The 22,186-nt window shown below is 47.6% G+C and overlaps 1 protein-coding gene across 1 annotated transcript in view; it reads right to left on the reverse strand.

Moving 5' to 3' along the window:
• Positions 1-17,590: 17,590 nt before the first annotated feature.
• The window catches only part of KLF7 (KLF transcription factor 7), a 96,668-nt gene continuing 92,072 nt past the window's right edge, over positions 17,591-22,186 (reverse strand). The window contains exon 4 of the mRNA XM_044768327.2: positions 17,591-18,695. Coding sequence (XP_044624262.1) covers positions 18,509-18,695 — 187 coding nt within the window. The 3' untranslated portion in view covers positions 17,591-18,508. The remainder of the gene's footprint in view (positions 18,696-22,186) is intronic.

Consider the following 22,186-nt stretch of genomic DNA (forward strand, 5'->3'; position numbering starts at 1 on the left):
TTAATGGCTGATTTTCAGACACACACACACATACACACACACAAATTTCCCCTTGCTCTAGAGGGAACCAGAAAAATAGTGCAATGAGAAAAAATTTAAGAAGGGCATGTCTCAATTCTGTGCAGTAAAGAGAGGGAAGGAGGACACAGCGGGAGAAAAGACAACAGGTGGATAAGTCGTGCGCGTTGCACCTTGTTTCAAACACTGTTAACTGCACACGTGCTGCCTCAGACGCTAAAAAAAGACCATCTTTTTCTCTCCTTTGTGATTTGTGAACAGGTAGGCCCAGAGGACCTGAATGAGGTCATGCCAATTAACTCACGATTCCACAGTCCAGGTGATAATGACACCCTTAGCAACCACCGTGTCACTGGGCGCCGGCCTGCTGCTGTGGACCCATTTCCTCTGCACTAGTCTCAGTTACGTGGCTGTCACTGGGGTCCCGAAAGCCTCAGACTGAGAAGTCACGCTCACTCCTTCCATCTCACCCGGGGCACAACACCTTTCCTCTGTCAAAAGAGGAGCAGTGGGAACGACATTTTCACTGGCTCCAAAAGCTAAGGATGGGGGCTTTCCCAAACGCCGTGCAGGTCGTGGAATCATCTCCTGTGCAGGGAGCTACTGAATGTTCCTTCCACGCCCTCCAGACTGAGGACACTGCACACACGCATCCCTTGCATAGAAGCCACGTTACCTGACTGCTTATCAATAAGGACTCGATCAGTGACTGCACAGGGTGAGAACTGAGACCCCACATGCAGCTACACAAAAACTGTCAGCAACATCTGGGGGCCTCTTCCCAGAGTACTTTACAAATTTTCAGTTCTCTAGAGATAAACTGAATACATGTAACAACCAGAGGGAGAAAGATCAGGAATATATAGTCGAGAAACGTCTCGGGTGTGCACGTTTACCTCGACAGCCTTCTCCAGCTATAAGCGTGATCCCAAGCCTCTCCCATATGCTCCTCATTGTATTGCACACTTTGGGAAGTCCACAAAAGTCTAAGACGCTTGAGTGTGTCCTTATTTCAAGGAACTTAAAATCTATTTGGGAAGAGACAGAAAGGCATCTGAACGACAACGACAACAAAAATCCGTTTGGGAGAGAAATCTTCATGGTGTAATGTCTTCATGGCCATATGACTTCCTCAAAAGACCTCTGACAGTATAAATAATAGATAAGTCATGAAATAAAAGAAAAGAAGGAAGGAAGAAGGTGGGGACAGAGGAAAGAAAGAAAGAAGGAGTGACCTGTCTGAGAAGCAACCAGAGACCATAGAACAACTGAACAGAGCAGGCGAGTAGAGAGAAGGCAATTGAGTGTCCCCCAGGGCCTTTGCACTTGCTGACCTCCTTGGTGGAATGCTCTTTACTCAGAACATCACGTGACTCATCCATTTTCATTTTTATATGAAAATATCTTACTTTGTACTTTTCCATTGTTCTATCCCCCCCACTGGAGCCAGAGACTCTATCTATCCTGAAACAGTGCCAGCACAAGGTCGGTTTTCAACAAATTGGTTGAATAAATGAATGAATGGGAAGAATTAATTACAAGGGATGGAAATTGCACAGTGAGGGGGATGGTGTCTGGTAAGAGCAGTGGCAGCATAACTGAAGTAAGAGCCGGGTTCTCAGACAGATTCTCCAGACGTGGAGGACAGTGTCCCGTAGGCCTGTGACTTCAGAGATGGTTAGCAGAGCCAACATTATCTCTCATGTGGGCAGGTGCCATCCAGTTCTCATTGGAGGATATCAATTCTCCGTTTTCCTAATTGATTCCAGTAACATAGATACCCTGAGTGCTGTATACAGCTCGCTGATTGCTGGGCAAACATAACTGAAGTGTCAATATTTGCTCTTTTTTCCAGAGCATCATTTTCAAAAAGACTGAGATTCATTTGGGACACTTCTCTTCTATTTAATGCACGGGGAGTGCCTATACAAATCAACTCTTCATTTTAGCGTTCTTTACCCTTGCTTTGCTCCCAGGGATGGCTTGACTGAGCAGCCACTGTGGCTTGTCCTTAGGCAGCTCCAGACATGTTCCCATTGGATGCTGCTGTTGGCAACTGCCACCCAGGGCTGTTTCCAGCCCTTCTGCTGAGCCTGCAGTTGATAGAAAGAGACTCTAGAGTGGCTTGGGCCGCTGACAGTCAAGGTTCTCGATCCTTCTCTTCTGGACAGCATGAGATATGGCAGCTGACTCTCCTGTCTGACCTCTTAATTCTCTTGGGTTAACCTGAACAAAGCTTTGGCCGAAAGCTCAGACTTGAAACACAACAAGGAATCATTCTGCTGTCATGCGTCTGCATTATTGAAGGCTAAACACAGACAACATTCTTTGGAACATTCTCTTCCAACATGGCAAACAAACATGTGGTCCCTTTTTTGGTTTGTTTGTTTTGCCTTAGACAAGAGAGATGTGGCCTTGGCAGAGTCAGTGACCTTGAGACTAGGTCCCTATAACTCATATGGAGGTGTTTTTTTCCTGACATTTATTTCCAGATGCAAATAGAGCCACACTCCAGTGCTTTCTTTCTGGGGAAACTCCTGTTGTTGCTTCTCCTGGAGCATATGTCCAGCTACCTCACTAAATTAGCATGTGCCACTAGCCCTGAGCAGTCCCATTTCTCAGGGTTACTTCTTTCCTACTCCCTCTGGGTGAGAATCCCAGACTTGAAATCATACCAGACCAAATCATTATTACGCACGTGGGAGTTTAGAAAACGTTTGACCAGGGCCTTTGATCCTGAGGTCCCTGGACCTTTGTGTGCTTCCATTCCTCAAGACTTCAGATGAAGAAACTAATAATGCTTAATTCCTACCAACCACATTAATGGCAACTGAGGTGCTTCTGAAAATGAAAACAACCCATGATGGTCCTGAGACATGAGCTGGTGTGATTTGCCAGCCATAATATTTCTCATTAGTCATTACCGGGCCACCTAGACTTTCAGTTTACTTATAATTGCGTTTCAGATAATGCTATTCCCAGTCAGGCAGATGATCACTGTAATTTCTGGTAATGAAATGGCTAGGGAGCCCATCCTGTGCTGGGAAGACAGCCAGAGCCCAGCACTTTCTACGAAGCAGGCGTTATGGCCCAGGACAGAGAGGTGGGGCCAGGTGGCTGGTTGAACTTTACAGCATATATCACAGATGGAGTCTACCCAGCGCCCTCTCTCATCCTCAAGACTGACACATTTTCACAGAGACATCATAGCTTGAAAGCAACTCTGCAGAAAGCAAAGACACTAACAGTTTTCTTTCCCCTTTGCACCCTTTAATGTGCCAAAGCATCGCTGTTGGCCTTCATGACAGCAAAGCCGTGTTCTCACCGTAGTCAATAGTGGTTTGATCAATAACTTACACAGCCAGCTTCGATAAATAATAATAGAACTCTTCTGGTGAATGTTATTGAAATGATTGTGGACAACAGCTCTCTAGATAAGAAAAGAAAGGAAAGGAATAAAAAGAAGCCTCTGGAAAGGGTGGGACTGTCAGCTCTCCTCGTTTTCCATGTTTCCACATCTTACACCTCAGGCATATTTATAACAAAATAATCACCCGGCCTCAAACTTCTGGATCTTATGGCATTCCAGCTAAAAGCTGAAACCCAGACTCTAAACGGCTTCTTTTCAGTGTATCAAGCGGTTCCTCATTGAACCGCGTAGGTATGAGAGTTCATTCTCCTCCGGGGCTGGAATCCATCTCGGTTGCGTCTGTAAGCCGTTGATGACTCTGCGGACTACACTTCCCAGACTGCCCTGCCCCGGGCTTCCTGCTGGGTTCAGTCAGTAGGCAGGATGGCCCGGCAGGAGGAAGCGTGTCCCACGGTAGTTCTCTCTGCTCAGGTGACAGTTTAGAGCAGAGCGGCCTCCCTGTGTTCAAGCTGCTGTACCAACAGCCCTGCCTCTGAGGTCCTGACCAGGTAGCCCCTGGCTTCTGGCCTCTGTAGCATCACCTTTTCCCTGCATTTCTTCAGTCCTAAGGGTGGTAGCAGCTTCCTGATATTGTTAATCTCTGGGTTTCTGCCCATCTCCTGTTTTGGCTTCTAGTCTCTTCCACTGCCTGTGTCATCAGTTCTTATGTTAAATTCCCCCCATTTAAAATACTTAGAATGGCTTCTGTTTTCCTAACTGGACCCTGGGATCACAGCCCATTCTGTTTTTCTCTGAGACTCTTCATTGGATACAGATACAGATTATACCTCTATTCAGAGTTCAGGTCGTCTCACCAATAATTAAAATTAATAATACGATCAGGACAATAATAATAATAGCATCTCTCACTACTCAGCCAGTGTCTGTGGCTTCCTTACCTGTGGCCAGTACTACACTAAGCACATTACTCACATTAGTGTGTCTGATTCCCTCGAAGCATTGAGGTAGGAATTATTATCATCATCCCCATTTTCTAGATGATGAGACTGAGGCTGAGAGAGTTTAAGTTGATCAGGGTCATGCAGGTAACAAGCATCAAAACATTGATTTGAAAGTATGCTCATTTCGAGCCCTGGTGTCTAACCCCTCTGCGAATTTTGACGACGACCGACACCCCGTTGTGAAGGCACGGCAGCTCCAGAGTGTGATGGTCAAGGGTTCCAGGCAGAGAGTCTTTGAGTAACGCTGCCACTCTCTGCCTTAACCTTTTGTGGTTATTCCTTCTGTTTAGAGGCATTGCAATGGATATTTTCTGTGTCAAGGACCCGGGGAAAGAACAAACGCCCAGAGTTGAGGATGACTGTTAATCTCCCTCGGGGTGCTTTTGAGGGACCAGAAAGCGTCTTCCACTCAAGGAGGGCAGTTGGGCGCCTGCCGGATGCCTGCTGGGTGTCTGAGGGGAGCACAGTGCCTTCTCTGAGCTCCCAGCGGTCCGGCCTGGCTGCCTGCAGAGGGAGGGTCGCCTCCGGAGCCAGCCTCGGCTCAGACCTTCCTTTCCTAAGGGCTAAGAGAGAAGCAGCAGAGAAAAATTAGTAAGAGTGAAGGAGGAAACCTCCATAAGAGGAGGAGGGGAGGCTTCTGGAAACAAAGGGGCTCCTCTAGACTCTGCTGCATCCTCTCTGCTGGCTTTTCTCCCCCTTCTCTTTCCACTCTTTTCTGAGCTTTGTTTTCAGACTGATTTGCCCAAGCATTCCTTTCTGACTTTCGCCTTCCATGTCTAAATATGGGGGGGTCGGGAATAAGAACCGAATCAGCCAAACATTTTACCTTTGGGACTGAGTGATAAAAATAACAGCCCATTTTCAGCTCTGAATCATTTCAGCAGCATTGGAAGCATGTGAAGGAGCGCCAGCTGCGGGCGGGGGGCCGGGAGGAGAGCGGCCAAGACTCCCACCCTGTGTTAGAAGGAGATTTATTGCGGGGGTCAAGTTCACGTTCCTCTCAAGGTCTGGTTTTGAGCAAAAGCAGTGACAGTCTGCCAAGTAGGAAATCCAAAATGGTCAGCAGTGTGCGAGTGTGCCCTGCGGCCGGGAGGCGGCATCACCGAGACCCCCAAGCCCACCTCTGATGGGACAGATGGCTTTCGTCCTTCAGCCCAAGGCTGTGTCGAGAACTAAGAACGGCCAGCGTCCTGTTCCCTAGTTTGTGGTTGGACAATCTCTGACTCTCCTGTTTTCTTCCACCAGCTGTTCACCTTTCCGGCCCCTTGCACAGAGGCGGCAGTGGGAAGGACCGAGGACACAGCCAACTGGTCAACGGCTGCGGCTGCTTCTCTGAAACACTGGGGCTGCCCCTTTAGCCGAACTTTTCTTTCTTTCTATGTTTTTTTTTTTTCTGAGTGCACAAAAAGGTGTTTCTGAATTTCAAAGAATCAGGAGATTTGGTGACCCTTCCAATAAATTCCAGTTTACATCTCTGTGCCTAATGGACACCATATTTTCAACCGACTGTGTGAAGGGAAAAAGAGATGTTCTTGTTTCCTTCTTTCACAAAGTAGTGAACAGTGCATGTGTTAGTGCTTTAGCAGCCACACCCGCACCACGTCTTTTTACACCCGGAGCCCACCAATGCCACGGTGATTTAACACTGCGATCCTAAGAGCTGTTGCAAATGCAGTTTTTATGAAAAGGGGGCACTTTAATATAAATACATGGATGGTATAAAATGAAAAAAGTAAAACAAATCCAAAGATAAATCCTACAAGAGATAAGTGCCTGCTATTCTAATTATTAATAAAAAGAAAAAACAGCAGATGGAGAAAGCTGAAGAAATGTATGTGTGGATTGAAAGACAAAGGAAAGGGGACGAGGTGGCATCCCCAGCTTGAGACGCTGGCCTCAGCAGCAGTTGTCCCTGCAGATGCCCCCTGACGAGGGGACACGGGATGTTTTCGTTTTTACTCCCTAGAGTTGGTGAATAACTGGCTTCCCAGGTGACAATTGCTCTGCCTCCTCCAAACCCTCTTCCCTACCTGCTTCGACCCCTCACAGAACAAACACAAAATATAAACCTCCCTGAGAGCTCAGGTGCCCTTCTTTCTCTGAACTGCAAGTCTGGCCTTGAAGGACCTAGAGTTTGGAGGACGGAGATAGGAGGAAGAAGGCTGCCTTTAAGAGGAATCTCCCTTTTAGAGTTGGTGGCTCTCCAGCATCTCCTGAAGTTAAAACATAGTCCCCAACTCTGTGAGCTCGTCAACAAAAGACCCAGACAAAGGGCCACGTGCTACCTCGGCCACTTCAGACCTGCTGGGGAGCCTGATGGTCAGAGCCCAAATGTGCAAAGGCCAGAAAGATCTGTGGTCTCCGGGAAGGTGCCGGTGCACTGGCCTCGGGGCCCCCATGGAGGCACTGCCTGTAGGGCGCCTTCTCCTAACATCTCTCCCCGGGGCAGTCGCAGTTCCATGAAGATGGCTTGTAGAGTTGGAGCAAAGCAGTGGTCACAGTTGCAATCTGGAGCATCCTAAGGAGATACGATTTCAGAAAGACTGGGCTCCTGGGCTCGACATCTCTCCTTCCCCAAGGAACTTTTTATCCTCTTTGAAGATTCTAACATCATAGAAGAAGCTGTCATAACCAGTGACACTCTAGTGTGAGTTAGTTTGTTCAAATTACATTTCTATAGACACATTTTTGTGAAATAACACATGAGGGTCACTTTTTGAAGATGTCAGCATTCTACCGCGGAAGGCTGGGGAGGAACGTAAGGGTTACAGACAACGCAGGATGGTGCCTCCACGGTGAATGGAGGATTAGTGGAGATGGATGGATGACCGTGGACTTTCACAGCAGTTCTGAGCAGGGTGAATCATGGACAGCTTCAGGGGGAGGTGGGACTGGGGTTGGGAGGGAAGATGGGGCAGAAGTGGAAAGATGCAGTAATCGCCCAGCTTCTGGCAACGTTCACCGTTTGGAGACTTTCCTTTGAGGGAGTGATACCAGCTGAGCTAATACTTCTGAAGAATTGATCTGAATCACTGATCCTCTTCTGGCTCCTGCTACCAGGACCTCTTCCCTGGGTTCTCGCTGGTCGTCCTGCCCTCCTCCATCTATTCCACAAAGAGCAGCAGAGGCTCTAGAGCTCTAATTGGATCCTAATGCAGCTCCACTAGCTAAAACTCTTCATGCCTCCTCACTGGTTTTAGGAGAATATCCAAACCCACATGTGTGGTTCACTGGGCCACACTCCCACCTCCATCCCCCAAACTCCCCTTCCTCAGCCTAGAATTTCAGCCGTGCGCTCTCCCCTCCCAGCTGACAGCAGTAACTCCTCCCTCGCCGCCTCTCCCTCTACCACCAGAAAACCTGGTTAGGTCCTATGCATCCTTCAGACCTCAACCTAAAGATCATTGCTGCCAGAAACCTAAACTAACCCCCCGACTAGGTCCCTTCCTACTCCCTGTCAATGCTTTTATGGACCCTGTGGGTATGCTGCTGACAAATTAGTCATGGTGCCTGCTCTTGGTGTAGCTCCCATTCTAGTGGGAGAAGGCACAAAACCAGCAAATAAACACATAACTATACATGATCATCTCTGATGGTGTTAAGGACTGTGATGAAAATAAAACAGGACAATGGGCCAGGGACCAATGAGGGCAGTGAGGGGTTGGTGAGTAGGGTACCATTGTGTCCTCTGTGAGTGGAGTGGCCAGGGGAGTTGAGGCCCCTTCCACATGCTTCCCCTACACTCTGCACGTCCCTGTCAGAGGTAGTAACAATCCAAGTGGTAAGAGCCATTTATTCCTCTATATTCCCCACGAGACTGTCAAAGCAGGAGCAAGGTCTATCCACGTCCTCATTTCCCCTGAGGTGCTTAACGTGGTCCCTAGAATATAGAGCTCAATGAATGTTTGTTGAACAAATGAGAGATTAGAAGAGGAAAGACTTGAGTTAGAAGATCAACATAGTCACCCAGTTAGAGCTCACAAGCACAGTGGGGATAGCATGGAGAGGCTGGGTATGATGAGTAGTTTGCAGAGGAAATATCACAGGACCTGGTCACCAACTGGAAAAGGGAAGGAGATCAGAAGGAGTGAGGGATACCATCTTCAAGGCTTTGAACGCAGGTGAGAGGGAGAACAGGAGACAGCGAACTACCCACTGAAACCTGTCTCCTTCTGACACAAACACACAGCTAGATAACATCACCCAGCCTCCTTTGCAGTTAGGCCATGTGGCCAAGTTCTAGCCGATGGAACATGAGCAAAATGGTGTGTGCCACTTCTGGACCCAGCCCATAGAAACCTCCCACGACCCTTCTCCTCCCGCCATCTGGATGTCAGTGCCTGAGGCCTCACTGGAAGCCGTGCATTGGCAATGGTGGAACGGCTCTCTGCCTGGCCCCTGATGGAACAGAGCCCAGCCTTCCTCCATCTCTGCCTGTCGGGGGCGGGAGGATGTCTCTACCTTGGGCTGTTGCTAGATCAAGAAATGTTTCTGGATCAAGAAATGAGCAGAAATAGGAAAGGTGGGAGGAAAAGATGGTGTAGAGTTGGGTGTGGGGAAGACATAAATTTGATTTTAGAAAGAGGAGTGTGAAGTTTCAGAGAAGTTTTCAGTTGAAGATGTCTCAGAGGAAGCTGGGAAGCTAGCCCAGAGTTTAGGACCAGGTTGGGGATGTGATGTGTGGACATGGGTTACGACTAGTGGGTAAAGTTGTGGGAGTAGATAGAGTTGATAAGAGAGGGGATAGAGAGAGAACAAATGGGCGGAATCTTTTGAAATCACTAATTTTAGAGATTAGGAAAGAGAAGAGACTCTGAAAGGCACTGAGCACCCAGGAACTAAGTGTCTCGAATCCCGTGGAGAGGCCCAGGAGGAAGGACTCTGGCAGGTCGGGGGATCTGCCAGGGCTGAGGCACGTGGTGTGTAGGAGCATGGTGGGAGGAGAAACCAGACTGCACACTGGTGGCATGACAAGTATGTGGAGTCAGTAACTGCAGAATCCTTTTTTTCGCCTCCAAAAACTGTTGCAGTGAAAAGCTGACACCTATGTTAGGGGCTAGAGAGAGCCGCAGAAGAAAGAGAAGTCTTGAGGGTATGTGGAAGCAGAGAGGAGGACCTAGGGAAGCTGTGAGACAGAGAAGGACTGAAGAACATCAAGATGTCTTGGGGGGGGGGCAGTTTGGGAGGCAATGGTATGGAGCACATGGGTTAGAGATACAACACTGTCAGCAGAGGGACTCTCCACACGAGACCTCAGCAAAGGAGAATGGAACTCTGCCTTGACTCTTAAGGGGGCAGGGGGCATGGGACGGGGAGAGGCGCCACCCTAGGAGCAGGTGGCAGACACTGAGCCACGAGGACCAGCTCCCTCCTCGGGCTGCACAGTTGCCAGCTCTCCCATCATCCTCCTGTTCTCGTCTCACTTGGAGGCTCCCTTCACCTATCCCGTCTTGCCTCACCAGCTCGAAGAATTTCTTGGTCACCAAATGCTAAGGTTGTGTCCAATGTCAAGGTGCTTGAGTGTCCTAAAAAGAGATGATAATTATGTGAAAGCCAATACACCGGCGGAAAGAGTGGAAAAGAACCATATTCACACTTGTGATTGTAATACGATTAATATGGAACCTGGAAAACAGACCGCCTCTCCTGAACTGTAAACTCCTGGGAACCTGGATCCCCGGCTAGAAAGGAAGAGGTGTCTCCTGCCCCTAGCACAGAACCTAAAACACAGTACGAGTTCAGCAGATGCTGGCTGCTCTTATTAACGTCATCATTAACAACACTCCCCTTGGGGGGAAACTGGTCAGCCCAGAAACGTTACAGCCAACATTAGACAAAGGGGAGGTTGTTCATCACAGGTGAAGCCCAGACTTTCGTGGCAGGATTTTCTCTGGGGAGAGGCAGGTGGGAGGAGGAGGCAGGACAACCACGGGCCCGGGCTTCCCACAATGAAGAGGATCAAATTCATACCGTAACCATTTCACCAAACGAGGTGGTGTCTTCAGTCTCAGAGTCACCCTAACAGGACTGAAGGAGCCATTCATCATACAACCTTACCCGTGTGTTCCATTTTCAGACCAGACTGCCTATGGATCCGAGAATGAATCTTTTTCATTAACCTTTCACTATCTTGCAAGATTAAATTGCTTTGCAATCTTACATTAAGTGTTATGGGGTTAAATGTAAACACAAGTTATGGGATTCAAAATGTGCTATTTAAAATTATTTTAAGCCTCATTTTGATTTTTCTTCACTATTTTTTATTACACAGTAGCCCCAAAACATTGAGTCTGAGAATTCCTGGCTAGAGATTACTCAGTTTAGTGATTTTTTCTTTTTTTCTTTTTGTAGCTTGATGAGCAGTACGTAGGTCCACACCCAGGATCCGGCCCACGAACTTAACGTTCTGCCACTGGGGGCGCCCCCAGTTTAGTGATTTTTAACCAGAGGAGCACATCTGAGGCACCGGTGGAATTTCTTGAAAAACTGTGCCCCACCCACCCCAAGAGTCTGATTCAGGGGGTCCAGGTTGTCCAAACCTGCGTCTATTCTGGAACACTCCCCAGGATTCCAACCCACAGTTCTGATTAAGATCCACTGATGGGTCCAGTCGTCAGGCCCCTCCCCCCCATCGTTTACACACACGCCGTGACCTGGGGCCAGGCAGGTGCGTTTGCACTCCCTCCATATCAGCAAGCGAGTCATTTGTTTCTGGCCACCACTATCAAATTGGAGCCCCGAAGCAGGACACACCTCCTGAAAGCATGTGCATCTGACTTCAGAAAGAACAAAATAAAGAAATCTCGCTCGCTCTCTCTCTCTCATGAACTTTGGTTTGGGAGGTGTATGTCCCCAAACTTGAATTACAGACGAACTAGCAAGCTTGTTTTGTGAACAGGACTATCGTTTCCGTGCCACTGGGCACGGACAGGTCACGGGTGAATTCCCACTGCCTTCGCATCGCAGCCCTGAGTCCTGTGCTCAGGATCTGGGAGCTGTGCGTCTTGCCCTCAGGGCGCTGCTCCCGAAGAGGCTGAAGTCAAGTGGCCTGCTGCTCTCCTCCAGGACCCCGGGACGCTGGGACAGCTGGCCTCTGGCGCTCCCGGAAAACACTGAGCTTGTGTCTATGTGCTTCAACTCTGCAGGGACGGTGTGGGACGCAGGTGCCGGAGGAGCACCGCCATGTGTTACTTTGTGCTTCCAGAAGGTCACGCACATTAGCATTGGTCTTGGTGCCTCTCAGCAGGGCTGATTCATTCAAATTCTGGACTTAATGTCCTCTCTTTCGACACTAAATCGCATCCTGTCTCCTGAAATCGATGATTTTGTCTTCTGTTCTCTAACTTCATATGAGCGTATCTCATCTCCCCTTAGATCGGAGATTCCTCAGACAGGAACTGTAAGCAACTCATCTGTGTGTCCCCACAGCCTAGGGCACAGTGCGGGCTCACAGATTTCAGATCCAGTAAACAAAAGATTTCGGGAAAGATGCCCCACTAGGTATTGGTGCCACCAATATTAAGTCACATCCACAGCTGTGGTCCCTAGGCCTTGTCCCAAGCGGCAGAAAGATGAAGAGCAGTAAAGCAGGTGGTTGAATTCAGCCCTGTTGTTAAGGGCGGCTCTCTGCAAATAAACAGATCTGGGCTTTGCCCATTATTGGGGAATTGTCTATGGACATCCCCATTTCAAGTTCCTGAGGCCTCTTGAATATTGGGAACACTAAGAAGAAAGATAAGAATGAGAGTAGATGGCAAATGAGGTGTATGGCTTTGGATTTTTCTTATTTGAGGTCCAGGCCAGGTTTACATAGATGGCATACGAATTGCTGGGGCTGAAGGAGGTAGACGCCCAGAAACACAGCTGGTCAGAGGGTAAATCAGTATCACCTGGTGTAGACAGAATTATCACACTTATCTACTCCAACAATTCTACTTCTAGGAATTCAACCTGAGGAAGTAATACGCCAAGTGTGCAAAGATGTACATTAAGGAAGTTCATGAAAATTTGAAAATATTGGAAACAATACAAATGTCTACTAATAGGAGATTTGTTGAGTAATTTATGATACGGCCGTACAATGCAGAATTATGCAGCTGTCCAAAAGGTTAAGGAAATTTTTAATACTGTATTCATCATTTATAAGACATCTTTTTAATATTTTAACATCTCTGAAATTAGGATGTGTCTTGTAGTCTACAGAGCCTGCTAATTATAATCTGCAGTATTTTTTCCCTCTTATAGGTACATAATCTTACAATCATGAGTGTCTTTCATTCAATGAGGTATGGCATGTTGACATGGAAAATGGCCATCATACATTAAGTTTAAAAGGACATATTTTTGTTAATGTACATATATACATATAATACGTATTTATCTTAATATGTATGTTGATTTCTGGAAACACACATCAAATTCTTGATAGTAATTGTCTGGGTAGGGTGATAAGATCTTTACCTTTCTCTGCATATTTTTGGAATAATTTGCAACATTCAAGTGTTATTAGGAAGAATAAAGATATTTTCAAATTGATCAGTTGCTTTGTCTGTTTCTTTCTACCCACTATGAGGCAATTACTCTGAGTGAGAAGAATTTCAGGACTGACTGCCCACAAAGGAGTCAGGTGAGCAAAATGTTGCCTTTCTCTCCCCCCATCACAATCAGCAACGTGGTCACGGCCATAAGTCTATGGTTCTTGGCTCCAATCAGATAGCTTTTTTTGAAGGTAACTTGCATGGCTGGGGTCCCAGATGACCCACATGACATTTAGACTAACAAGATTGACGCCATGTTTCTCATGACGAAGGCAGGGAGCTGCTGTCAGGGCACCCTGCTTGGTAAGGGGAGGAAGGAGAAAGAGATGAAGTGGTTATGTGAGGAGAGAAACTAGCTCTTTTTACCATGGAAATCAGGGACAGGGGAGAAAAAAGTAAGGCATTTAGAAGCTAAATTTGCCGTCTGTCCTCTTCTACCTAACAACTACCTCCGTTCTGTGAGGGTGTGGCCATTCAGGCGCTATGCGTCCACAAGGAATGCAGGATTGAATGGTAACTGCTCCAAGGGAGAATTCAGAACACGAGAGCCATCACTTAAAATTATTAGGGCTTTTTATTTTTTTAACATTTAATTGTATTACATTATTTAAACAACCATAATTAGATGATAACTGGAGTCATTTAAATTTATTTAATGTGTGATTTTTAAATTCCTGAGCATTGTGCTAAGTATAATGTTATTATCAGTTAAATTAGCCTTCTTACCACTTTGGCTCTCAATAAGTTTTCCGCTGCTATTGTCTGGAATTTCAGTAGCATCTCATCAGTAAAGGCTCATTGTGGCTGCCCCGTCTGTTCCATTAATAATTTCTTAATTAAATGAGATGACAGCTGTCCCCCCTTGTCCTCACTACCTTGTCACTCTCTTTCTTTCCAAAGTAATTTTTCTTCTGGTCTTCCTTATTTTCCACCACCCTCCACAGACAGGCTTAGCTCCTGGCATAGTTCACAAGTGGATCTGGAATTTCTTCCCTGATCCCCACCCACCTACCCCAATCTGTTTTCTCTCTGTCTTCTTGATTTCAGTCCCTATTCATCGCTCCCCTTCAGAAGTTGTCTCATTTCTTGCATCTTCAGTCCTTTCCATTGTTTCTTTTACCCCAAACAATCCTTGGGTTTCTTTTACCCTAAACAATTCAATCGTGTTACCTTCCTCTCCTGTCTGTTTCTCTCTATATTTCACCTTATGTTCTAAACACCCAGTAATAGGAACACAAAGAGACAAAATTGGTGCCAGCCTCATCATGGAAACCCCTTACAACCTTGCAACTGTCAACATCATATAAACAATTCCCCCTGCAGCCTTTCGTTTATTTATGCAATTCCAAATATTTTTTCCCTAGCGATTTTTCTTAATGAGAAACGGAGAATATTAACTTTGGAACAAGTAGTCTACTTGATATCAAAATATAACTCCCAGGAGAATGTGTTTCTCAAGTGGTTCATCTTCCAGGATTGCCTTTTACTTGAAACTGTGTTGTTGTTTTGAAGTCTTTCCTGTTGCTGATTGATAAGCCAGTTACGAACTTTAAAAAAAGCTATCTAGGATTAGCTTTGACTTGGGGATAAGAAAAGCGACTCAGGATTCACCCCTTATTTTATCCAGATTGGCTCGTCTATTTCTGAACTGTGCATGCAGCGCGTGTATAGAACTAGAAAAGACCTTCGTGGGTCCTCATGGTGTGGATGAGTCCTGAGAAAGTCGAGCTTTTGGACTTGTACTGCCCAATACAGTAGCCACTAGCCACACGTGGCTATTTAATTTTAAATTAATTAAAATTAAAAAAATAAAAGGTGCGTTCCTTCATCACACTAGCCACGTTTCGAGTGCTCAATAGCCACGATGGCTAGTGGCTACCACATTGGGCGGCACCATTTCCCCAGAGAGGTCTACGGACAGCACTGGTGGACCACTCAAGGCTGAAGTTCAAGAGCTTGCGACTCAGTCTTCTTTTTTTTTTTTTTTTCCAACTTTTTTTTTTTTTTTAAAGATTTTATTTTTTCCTTTTTCTCCCCAAAGCCCCCCGGTACATAGTTGTGTATTCTTCGTTGTGGGTTCCTCTAGTTGTGGCATGTGGGACGCTGCCTCAGCGAGGTCTGACGAGCAGTGCCATGTCCGCGCCCAGGATTCGAACCGACGAAACACTGGGCCGCCTGCAGCGGAGCGCGCGAACTTAACCACTCGGCCACGGGGCCAGCCCCGCAACTCAGTCTTCTTGTAAGCTGAAGACCCCAGTGCTCGATAATAAAATTTAGTTTGTATTGTCGTCCTACAGTATAGGAACCTGAGAGGTCCTGTATACAAGGTAACTGAATTAAATATAATTTCACGTAGTTGATTGTTCATGAAAAGATGTTTTTCAGCTTACGAAGCAGTTTCACCTCCATCACATATCTGCAGCTCACAGCAGCCTTGCACAATGGAAAGGACAGGTGTCCACATCCTCATTTCACAGGGGACGCAATAGGGCTCCAGGAATCAGGACGTGTCCAGAGCCACACTTCTCTTAAACTAGCACATAAACCTACATCTCCTGCTCCAAATCCCTTCATCTTTTCAGCACGTTGAAAAGCACCAGGAGGATGGGTATGATTTTTTTAAACGATCAAGTGTTCAGAACATTCTAGAAGCCAGGTCCTGTGCCAACTGTCTATGCATGTTATCTCACATAACCCCCAGCCTGAGCTTTAGTCTTAAGTGTCCAACTGCCTATTTGACCTCTCCCTTTGAAAGTCTGATGAGCTCTGAAACTGTATAGTGTCTAAGGTTGCCTTGCCATAGCCTGGACAGGAGACAGTCGCTTGGAAGAAGGCGGTCTTTGTGGAGGTGGGGAGAAACTGAGATGCTCGGGGTGTATTTCAGAGGCAAGTTCCCTGAATTTGTTGATGGAGAGGGAGAGGGGAAACTGAGGAGCCAAGAAGGACTCAGGTTTTTCATAGAAGCAATTAGGTGGGTGTTGATGCTCTTTACCGAGCAGAGGACTGTTTAAAAATGTCAATCGGATAAGGATGCCCCCTCTTCAGACTCACGGTGGATCCCCAGTGCTGTCACAGCAAAGCCCCCATCGCCGACCTTACCCTGCAAGGCGCTCCGTGACCCGGCCGACCTTCAGCCTCTCTCCCACCATGTACCCTTTTGTTCCCCATACTCCAGCCCAGGGGCCTCCATTCTGCCCCACCAGCTCTGCAACCCCGGCCCCTCCCTGGGCTTTGCTCTTGCTTCCTTTCCAGGAAGCTCTTCCTTTGTTCTACCCAGGGATGCCCACTCTTTTCTCCCCAGGTCTTAGTTCCAATGTCACCTCCTTCGAGAAGCCTTTTCTTACCATTCTACCTGATGCAGCCGCAAGTCCACAGCTGGCCTGCATTACCTCACTTCCTTTCTAGCTTGCATCACGATTGTAACCAACTCCTTACTTACGCACCTCCTTGCTTGTTGTCTAGGGTCCCTGCCACCCGTGTTTTCTGAGATGTCTTCCTGAGCCTTGAACAGTGCCTGGCATACAGTAGGCACCTGATACATTTTTATTAATAAACCAACAATGATGGGAGCGAGCCCATTATTGTTTTCACTTTACACCTGACGAGATGGAGCCTTAGATCCTAACTTGAAGATTGTTTCACATTTAGCAGGTGGCACAGCCCAAAGTGGATCTCAAACACGTCTGACACTGAGGCCCGATCTTAATCATACACCTATGTTGCATCCTTATTTTTAAAAATTCTCTGTGTTCATTTGTTCATTCATTCATTCATCAAACATAATTGCCAGGCGCAACAGGCCACACTGGGCAAATTCTGGCTCTTCAAAAATGTGATACGGTCCCTGTATTCATGTAGTCTGAAATCTAACAAGCAATTCTTTTGTAAGGTGAAAAATGATCATTTTACATATTTACGTGATTTGCTGAAGTCTGCATGTACTGGTTATAACAAAAGAATTACAGGAATAAACAAGTTCCTGAGAAGACATTTCTTCATCCACCTCCCCTCCCATTCCAGGTGACAAGAATCTCTTCTTTCAAATGATTTTTTGGAATAGGCATTTCAAAGGATATTTTAATAACTGACCCAAATAAAGTATATATAACTTGTTTGGGACCATCCAAGTGTTTTGTTGCAATAGACTAAATTATTAGTGATGCAGACGTGACCCTCACGTTGGAGCTGGAGGAAAGCCCAAGGACGGAGAAAGAACACTGAGTCAGGAACGGAGAACCTGAATTCCGATCCTGGTTCTGCCCCCACTGACGGGAGCCAAGGCACAGCCCTTTACAGATTTCTTTCTTCATCAATCAAATGGAAAGAAATGCGAGTCCTGCCTACGTCCTGGCAAAACCACGGCAATCAAGTGAAAGAGACTGGGTGAAATGCCCTGGGCATGTGCTTTCCGACGCGGTGGACCACGTCGGGGCCTCCTTTGCTCCTCAGAGGACGGGCAGGCGGGGGCCACAGACCCATCACCAAGACCACTGGCCTCGTGCGCCTCTAATCCCCAAGGCTGAACAGTCTTTGGTTCATTGTACTTATTAGTCAGTAAATTAATTAACCCTTATCTCAACTCCCGGGTCACAGAGTTTTCACAATACTAACCAAAAATGCCTGATCTTATAAATAACCAAATACAATAACGAGGTTGTGTTTTTAACCTTCAAACATGGACTAATTACTTTAATAAAAATACAATAACACTCATCTTTTGAGTGAACTCCCAGAATACTATAATAACTCAACTGTAGACATAAACATCTATGGAGTGAACCACATCTTTGGGATCTCGTCACAGCGGGGCGGGATCGCCTTGTGCAGCACTGCTCGGCACCCGGACGTGGGGGAGAATGAACAGCAGGGTGATGTTTTCGCCTCAGCGTCATTGCTCAGCACGGCTGTGACCTTGGGCATGTCACCCAGCCTCCCTGGGCCTCGGTTCCTCCTTCAAAAGACGAAGAGGAGCAGGGAGCTGGTCTTAGACAGGGTCTGTCCTGACCTCTCTAGTTATTATGAATACTAAACAAGATAGTATATTAAACCTTTGATGAGCTATTAAAACGGTAACTGGGAGGGGATAACTCGCTGTTATCCCATTGGCTCGCTAGTGAAGACTTGGATAAATAGTTTCCTTTTCGTCTTGTACCTACAGAGAGCTCTTGTTAAAAATCTAATCAAATCAATCGAATCCTACCCCCCGTAACAGCTTTACTATCAGGAGACCTGCGACCTCTGAGTGGCCGTTGAAAACCTCTCCAGTTCCTCGAAGACAGGGTGGGGGAGGGGAGATCTCAGAAGATCCTTCTGGAGCACTCTTCGGAGCCTTCCTTTTTTCAAGGTTTCCTTCTGCTTTCCTCACCTCTCACTGAGTGCTATTTCCCAAGACAGAAGCCTTTTACAACAATAACAGTCAGTTAGCCTTGCCTGATATTTTATTCTGAAGGAACTCCAAATCATCTAACAAGCAAGTACTGTCTCCTCGTAAGGAGAGGCCCAGGGAGCCGACTCTCCCGGAAAACCGCGCTGCTGGGGAGGGACAGACCCAGGGGGAAATGCTGAAGCTTCTGCTCACAGCCTCAGGATGCGTTCACAAAGACACTGTTCTCTCTGTGCAAACGTCTCCGATGTGGGAAACCTGGACCCCCGTCCTGCAGTCGTGAAGGAGAAGGCTGGACACGAGCGGGCGGTAGGTCACTGCTCCCTGTGCTCGCTTCCTGACTTCTTCCTCCCGGAACTCTCCAAGAATCGCAGGAAATCAGATCTCTAATACGGAAAAAATAACACTTAGTAAAGAAAATGGCAACCATCTCCACCGGGCTTGTGTTTTCTGAGAACACGCTGATCGGCTTTTCGGGGTGAGGTCTCTGGAGAGGGAGCCAGACCGAACCTGGGAAATACTGGCCCCCAGCCTCTCTGGCGATTCCACAGTCAAAGAGAATCTGAGCTGGGCAGGGAGTGGGGGTCACGACATGTGGGGGGCCACAGAAGAGGAAGGGAAAGGTGCTGCGTGGCACAAAGGGAGCTCCCCTCCTTTGTCCTTCCTTCCCTGATCCCCCCGCGCAGGCCACCAATGCAAGACATGGGGCGAGTGTGGGCAGCCTGTGCATTTCCTCCAGGACTGTGTTATACTGGGATCCAGGAAGCCCTCCGGGGGATGTCGAGGGTTTGGAGGAGTAACGATCACGACGCCAGCACTCACTGAGCACGTAGATGTGCCCGGCCCAGTGCCCGTCATTCCTGGGTCTTAACTCGTGTAATTCCTGAAATGGGCCTCAAGCAGTTGGCAGAGGTCAGCCACTCAACATGGCGATGGCTCATAATCAGTGTCTGGTTGTGTTTCACGATGCTGTTGCATCTACCTTTGAACATAAAGGCATCCAATGTTTCTGGAACTTATTCCCAGCCTACAGAGGAACTCCTGTTAAAAGCACCTGACAGAAGGAGATGGGAAAGCGGGTCGATTTCTCTGTCCAGCCACGTCCATGTCCTCCCAGAGCAGTTAAGTGTTAGGGTTTCAGAGTGTTTTTACCCAGAGAGCAGAGGCCGCAGTCCCAGTTAGGCAGAGAGAAGGAAGCCCCATGGCCTCAGTGTGTGCAGAGTTCTAGGGGAGAAGGCAGCACTAAGCGAAAAGGAAGTTTACCTCAGAAACACTGCAACATAGATGACAGAGATTTTCCCTTATGAGCTAAATTGTGGCATTTGTGAGTGGGGGGATCGGCTCTCTGCTGCCCTTTGCACATCCAGAGTCTAGAACAGAGATTAGCCAGCACGTTAAACACTCTCAATAAATTTCTGTTTAATGGACAAAAAGAATGAATGGGGAGATGAACAATTCTCTTAGATCATTCAAATTCTTTTGCTGTTTTATAATTTTTGTATCAAATATTTCTCGAAATTATATTATCACAGAATTTAAGAATAAGAAACGACTCAATGATTCAACTAATCTATTCTCTATTTTTCAGGAAAAAAAAGTCAGGCCCAGAAAGGCTAAGTGATTGACCTCAGGTCACACAGCTCACCAGAGGCACAGTCAGAGCCAGGAAACAAGTCCTAACTCCTCGTCTGCTGTCGTTCCTGCCCATACCCCCTGCTGCTTCACACTTGAGTTAAGAAGGAAGCCCATATTTGTCCCCAATGTCGTGGAATTAGGTGTTTTTTCTCCCATTGCCGCAGCTTTTCTCTTGGTTCTCATGGAACCGACTTGAAAGGTTTTCTGATTTTTTTTCCCTCCTAAATCTTTTGAAAGGAGAAGTAACAGATGTGGATGAGGAGGAGCTGGTGGTTCTGGGGAAGCGAGCGGTCAGCGCAAGTGTTGGCGTATGTGACAAATTATGAACATGAGCAACAGAACTTCTTGCAAGGCTATGCTGGACGCTCTGAGACGCTGGGCCCAAGCGGAAGAGGTGGGCTCCTGGACAGTGCCCTGAGGGAGCACACCGGGCTGCCCACCTCCTCCTCTTGCCCACGGCCCACTCTCCGCCCTGGAAGGATGCACACTCTGCACCTTGTCCCTGCCCCGCCCCCCAGCTGATTCAGCTGGGGAAGAGCCTAGACCTGAGCCTGGCCAATTATATTCTTCCTCCTGGGGAATTAGAATGGGGCCTTGGGACTACTCAAGTCAGTTCCTGTGGGCAGCGGTGACAGGTCCTGTAGAGGCTGGAACTAAGGGAGTGATTTGGGTGCAGCCCGGGGGAAGGGATGCTGGACCATACACAACGCCTGAGGGAGCAAAGGAGCTTGTTTGTGGAAGGAAGGGCAGAGCAACAGCCAAAAACAAACAGAAATGGAATACGAAAGAGAGGGGGCGGCAAGGGGGGAAGCCCAGCCACTCTCCCGTTCCCCAGGGACTATTTTCCCACAAAAGGGTTTCCATGAACTCTCCCTGCATCTTTGTCTTAATCTTTTTATTTTGATAGAATTGTAGTAAATTTTTGTTCTTTGTAAAGAGATGTTGACTTCCGAGTTAGAGAAGCCAGAAAGAGCAAAGGCTCTGTTTTGCTTTGAAAGGAGGAGGGGAACTGGTCCTGGAAAGGGACTACAACCTTGAGAAGGAGGAGAAACAAGAGCAGGAGCCTGCAGAGCAGAAAAGAGGCCAGAGAAGACCGGTGTTGGGAGCGCCAGGCCGAGCGAGCCCAGCAGAGCTGAGGGTAGTCGGGTGACAGTGGCCGCCTGCCAGACCCCCATGGACGCCGTGCCAGCCAGACTCGTTTTCCACCCCGGAGCCAATCAGCGGCTCATGGCCACTGCACGGGGAGCACATCAAAGGGATTTAATAGTGGTTGGCAAATGTGAAATTACATTGAATCTAAACCAAATTCCAGACATTTGGGGCTGCGTAGTCATTAGCAATCAATTAGTGCTCTCACTTTTCAGCCAAAGCGTTTTCTCTACCCTCTCCTTTCCAGGACGAGGAAACACACACTCTGCATCCTTTTCCCGGCGCGGCTGAGCCAGGCCTTCCTCCTGGAGCTTAGTCAGTGCAGGACAGTCCAGTCCATGTTCCCGCTGTGGTGGCATCTCCCCGTTTCCTCCCCCACCAGCACTTTCAGGAGTGGACGAGACCTTAAGTGGCCTTTGTACCTCCCATCCTGCAAACATGGGCTAAGGAAAGAGAAATCGGTCACTCTTCTCTCTTTCTTGGGGATCACGAAGTAATAATAACGAGTCAAGAGGATGTAGAGATTCACGGACAACCTTTCCTCCAGCTGGAAGCAGGGGACTTGACTCCCGAGGGTGGGGAGTGGTGCACACCAGGGATCACGCCGGAGGCCCCAGTGACCTCGCTTCGGCTCCGGGGCAGCAGGATCACATTCAGCAGCAGAGCCGGCAACGTTGACAGAAAGCAAGATGCCGCTCTGCTGATTGCCAAGGGTCTGCTCCATCCCTCCCTTCCCAAATTAGCGCAGATTTACAATTCCCTTCCTGTCCGCTGAGCCAGCCCCTCTTCCCCAGGGGGCTGCGGGTCAGAGGAAGGAGATGGCAGGAGACCGTATCTGACATTTTCCCTGAAGAGCTCTCAGAGTCATTTTGAAAATTCCTCTTTTGCTCCTATTTTTCCCTGCTAGATCTTCCACAGGCCTATTTTTAGAATAACTGTCTCAGAATACAGAAAAGCCCATATTCTCCAGCTGTGACGTGGATTCCTTCCCCTGGTTAGTTGATCAGATCTGCATGTGCACTGGGGGCTTAGTTCACAGGGCTTTGCTGACAGACAGCAGAGACTGGGGTCCTCGAGGTTCTCAGTCCCAGGT

This window comes from Equus asinus, chromosome 4 (genome assembly GCF_041296235.1).
Source record: "Equus asinus isolate D_3611 breed Donkey chromosome 4, EquAss-T2T_v2, whole genome shotgun sequence".
In the NCBI taxonomy this organism is placed as follows: Eukaryota; Metazoa; Chordata; class Mammalia; order Perissodactyla; family Equidae; genus Equus; species Equus asinus.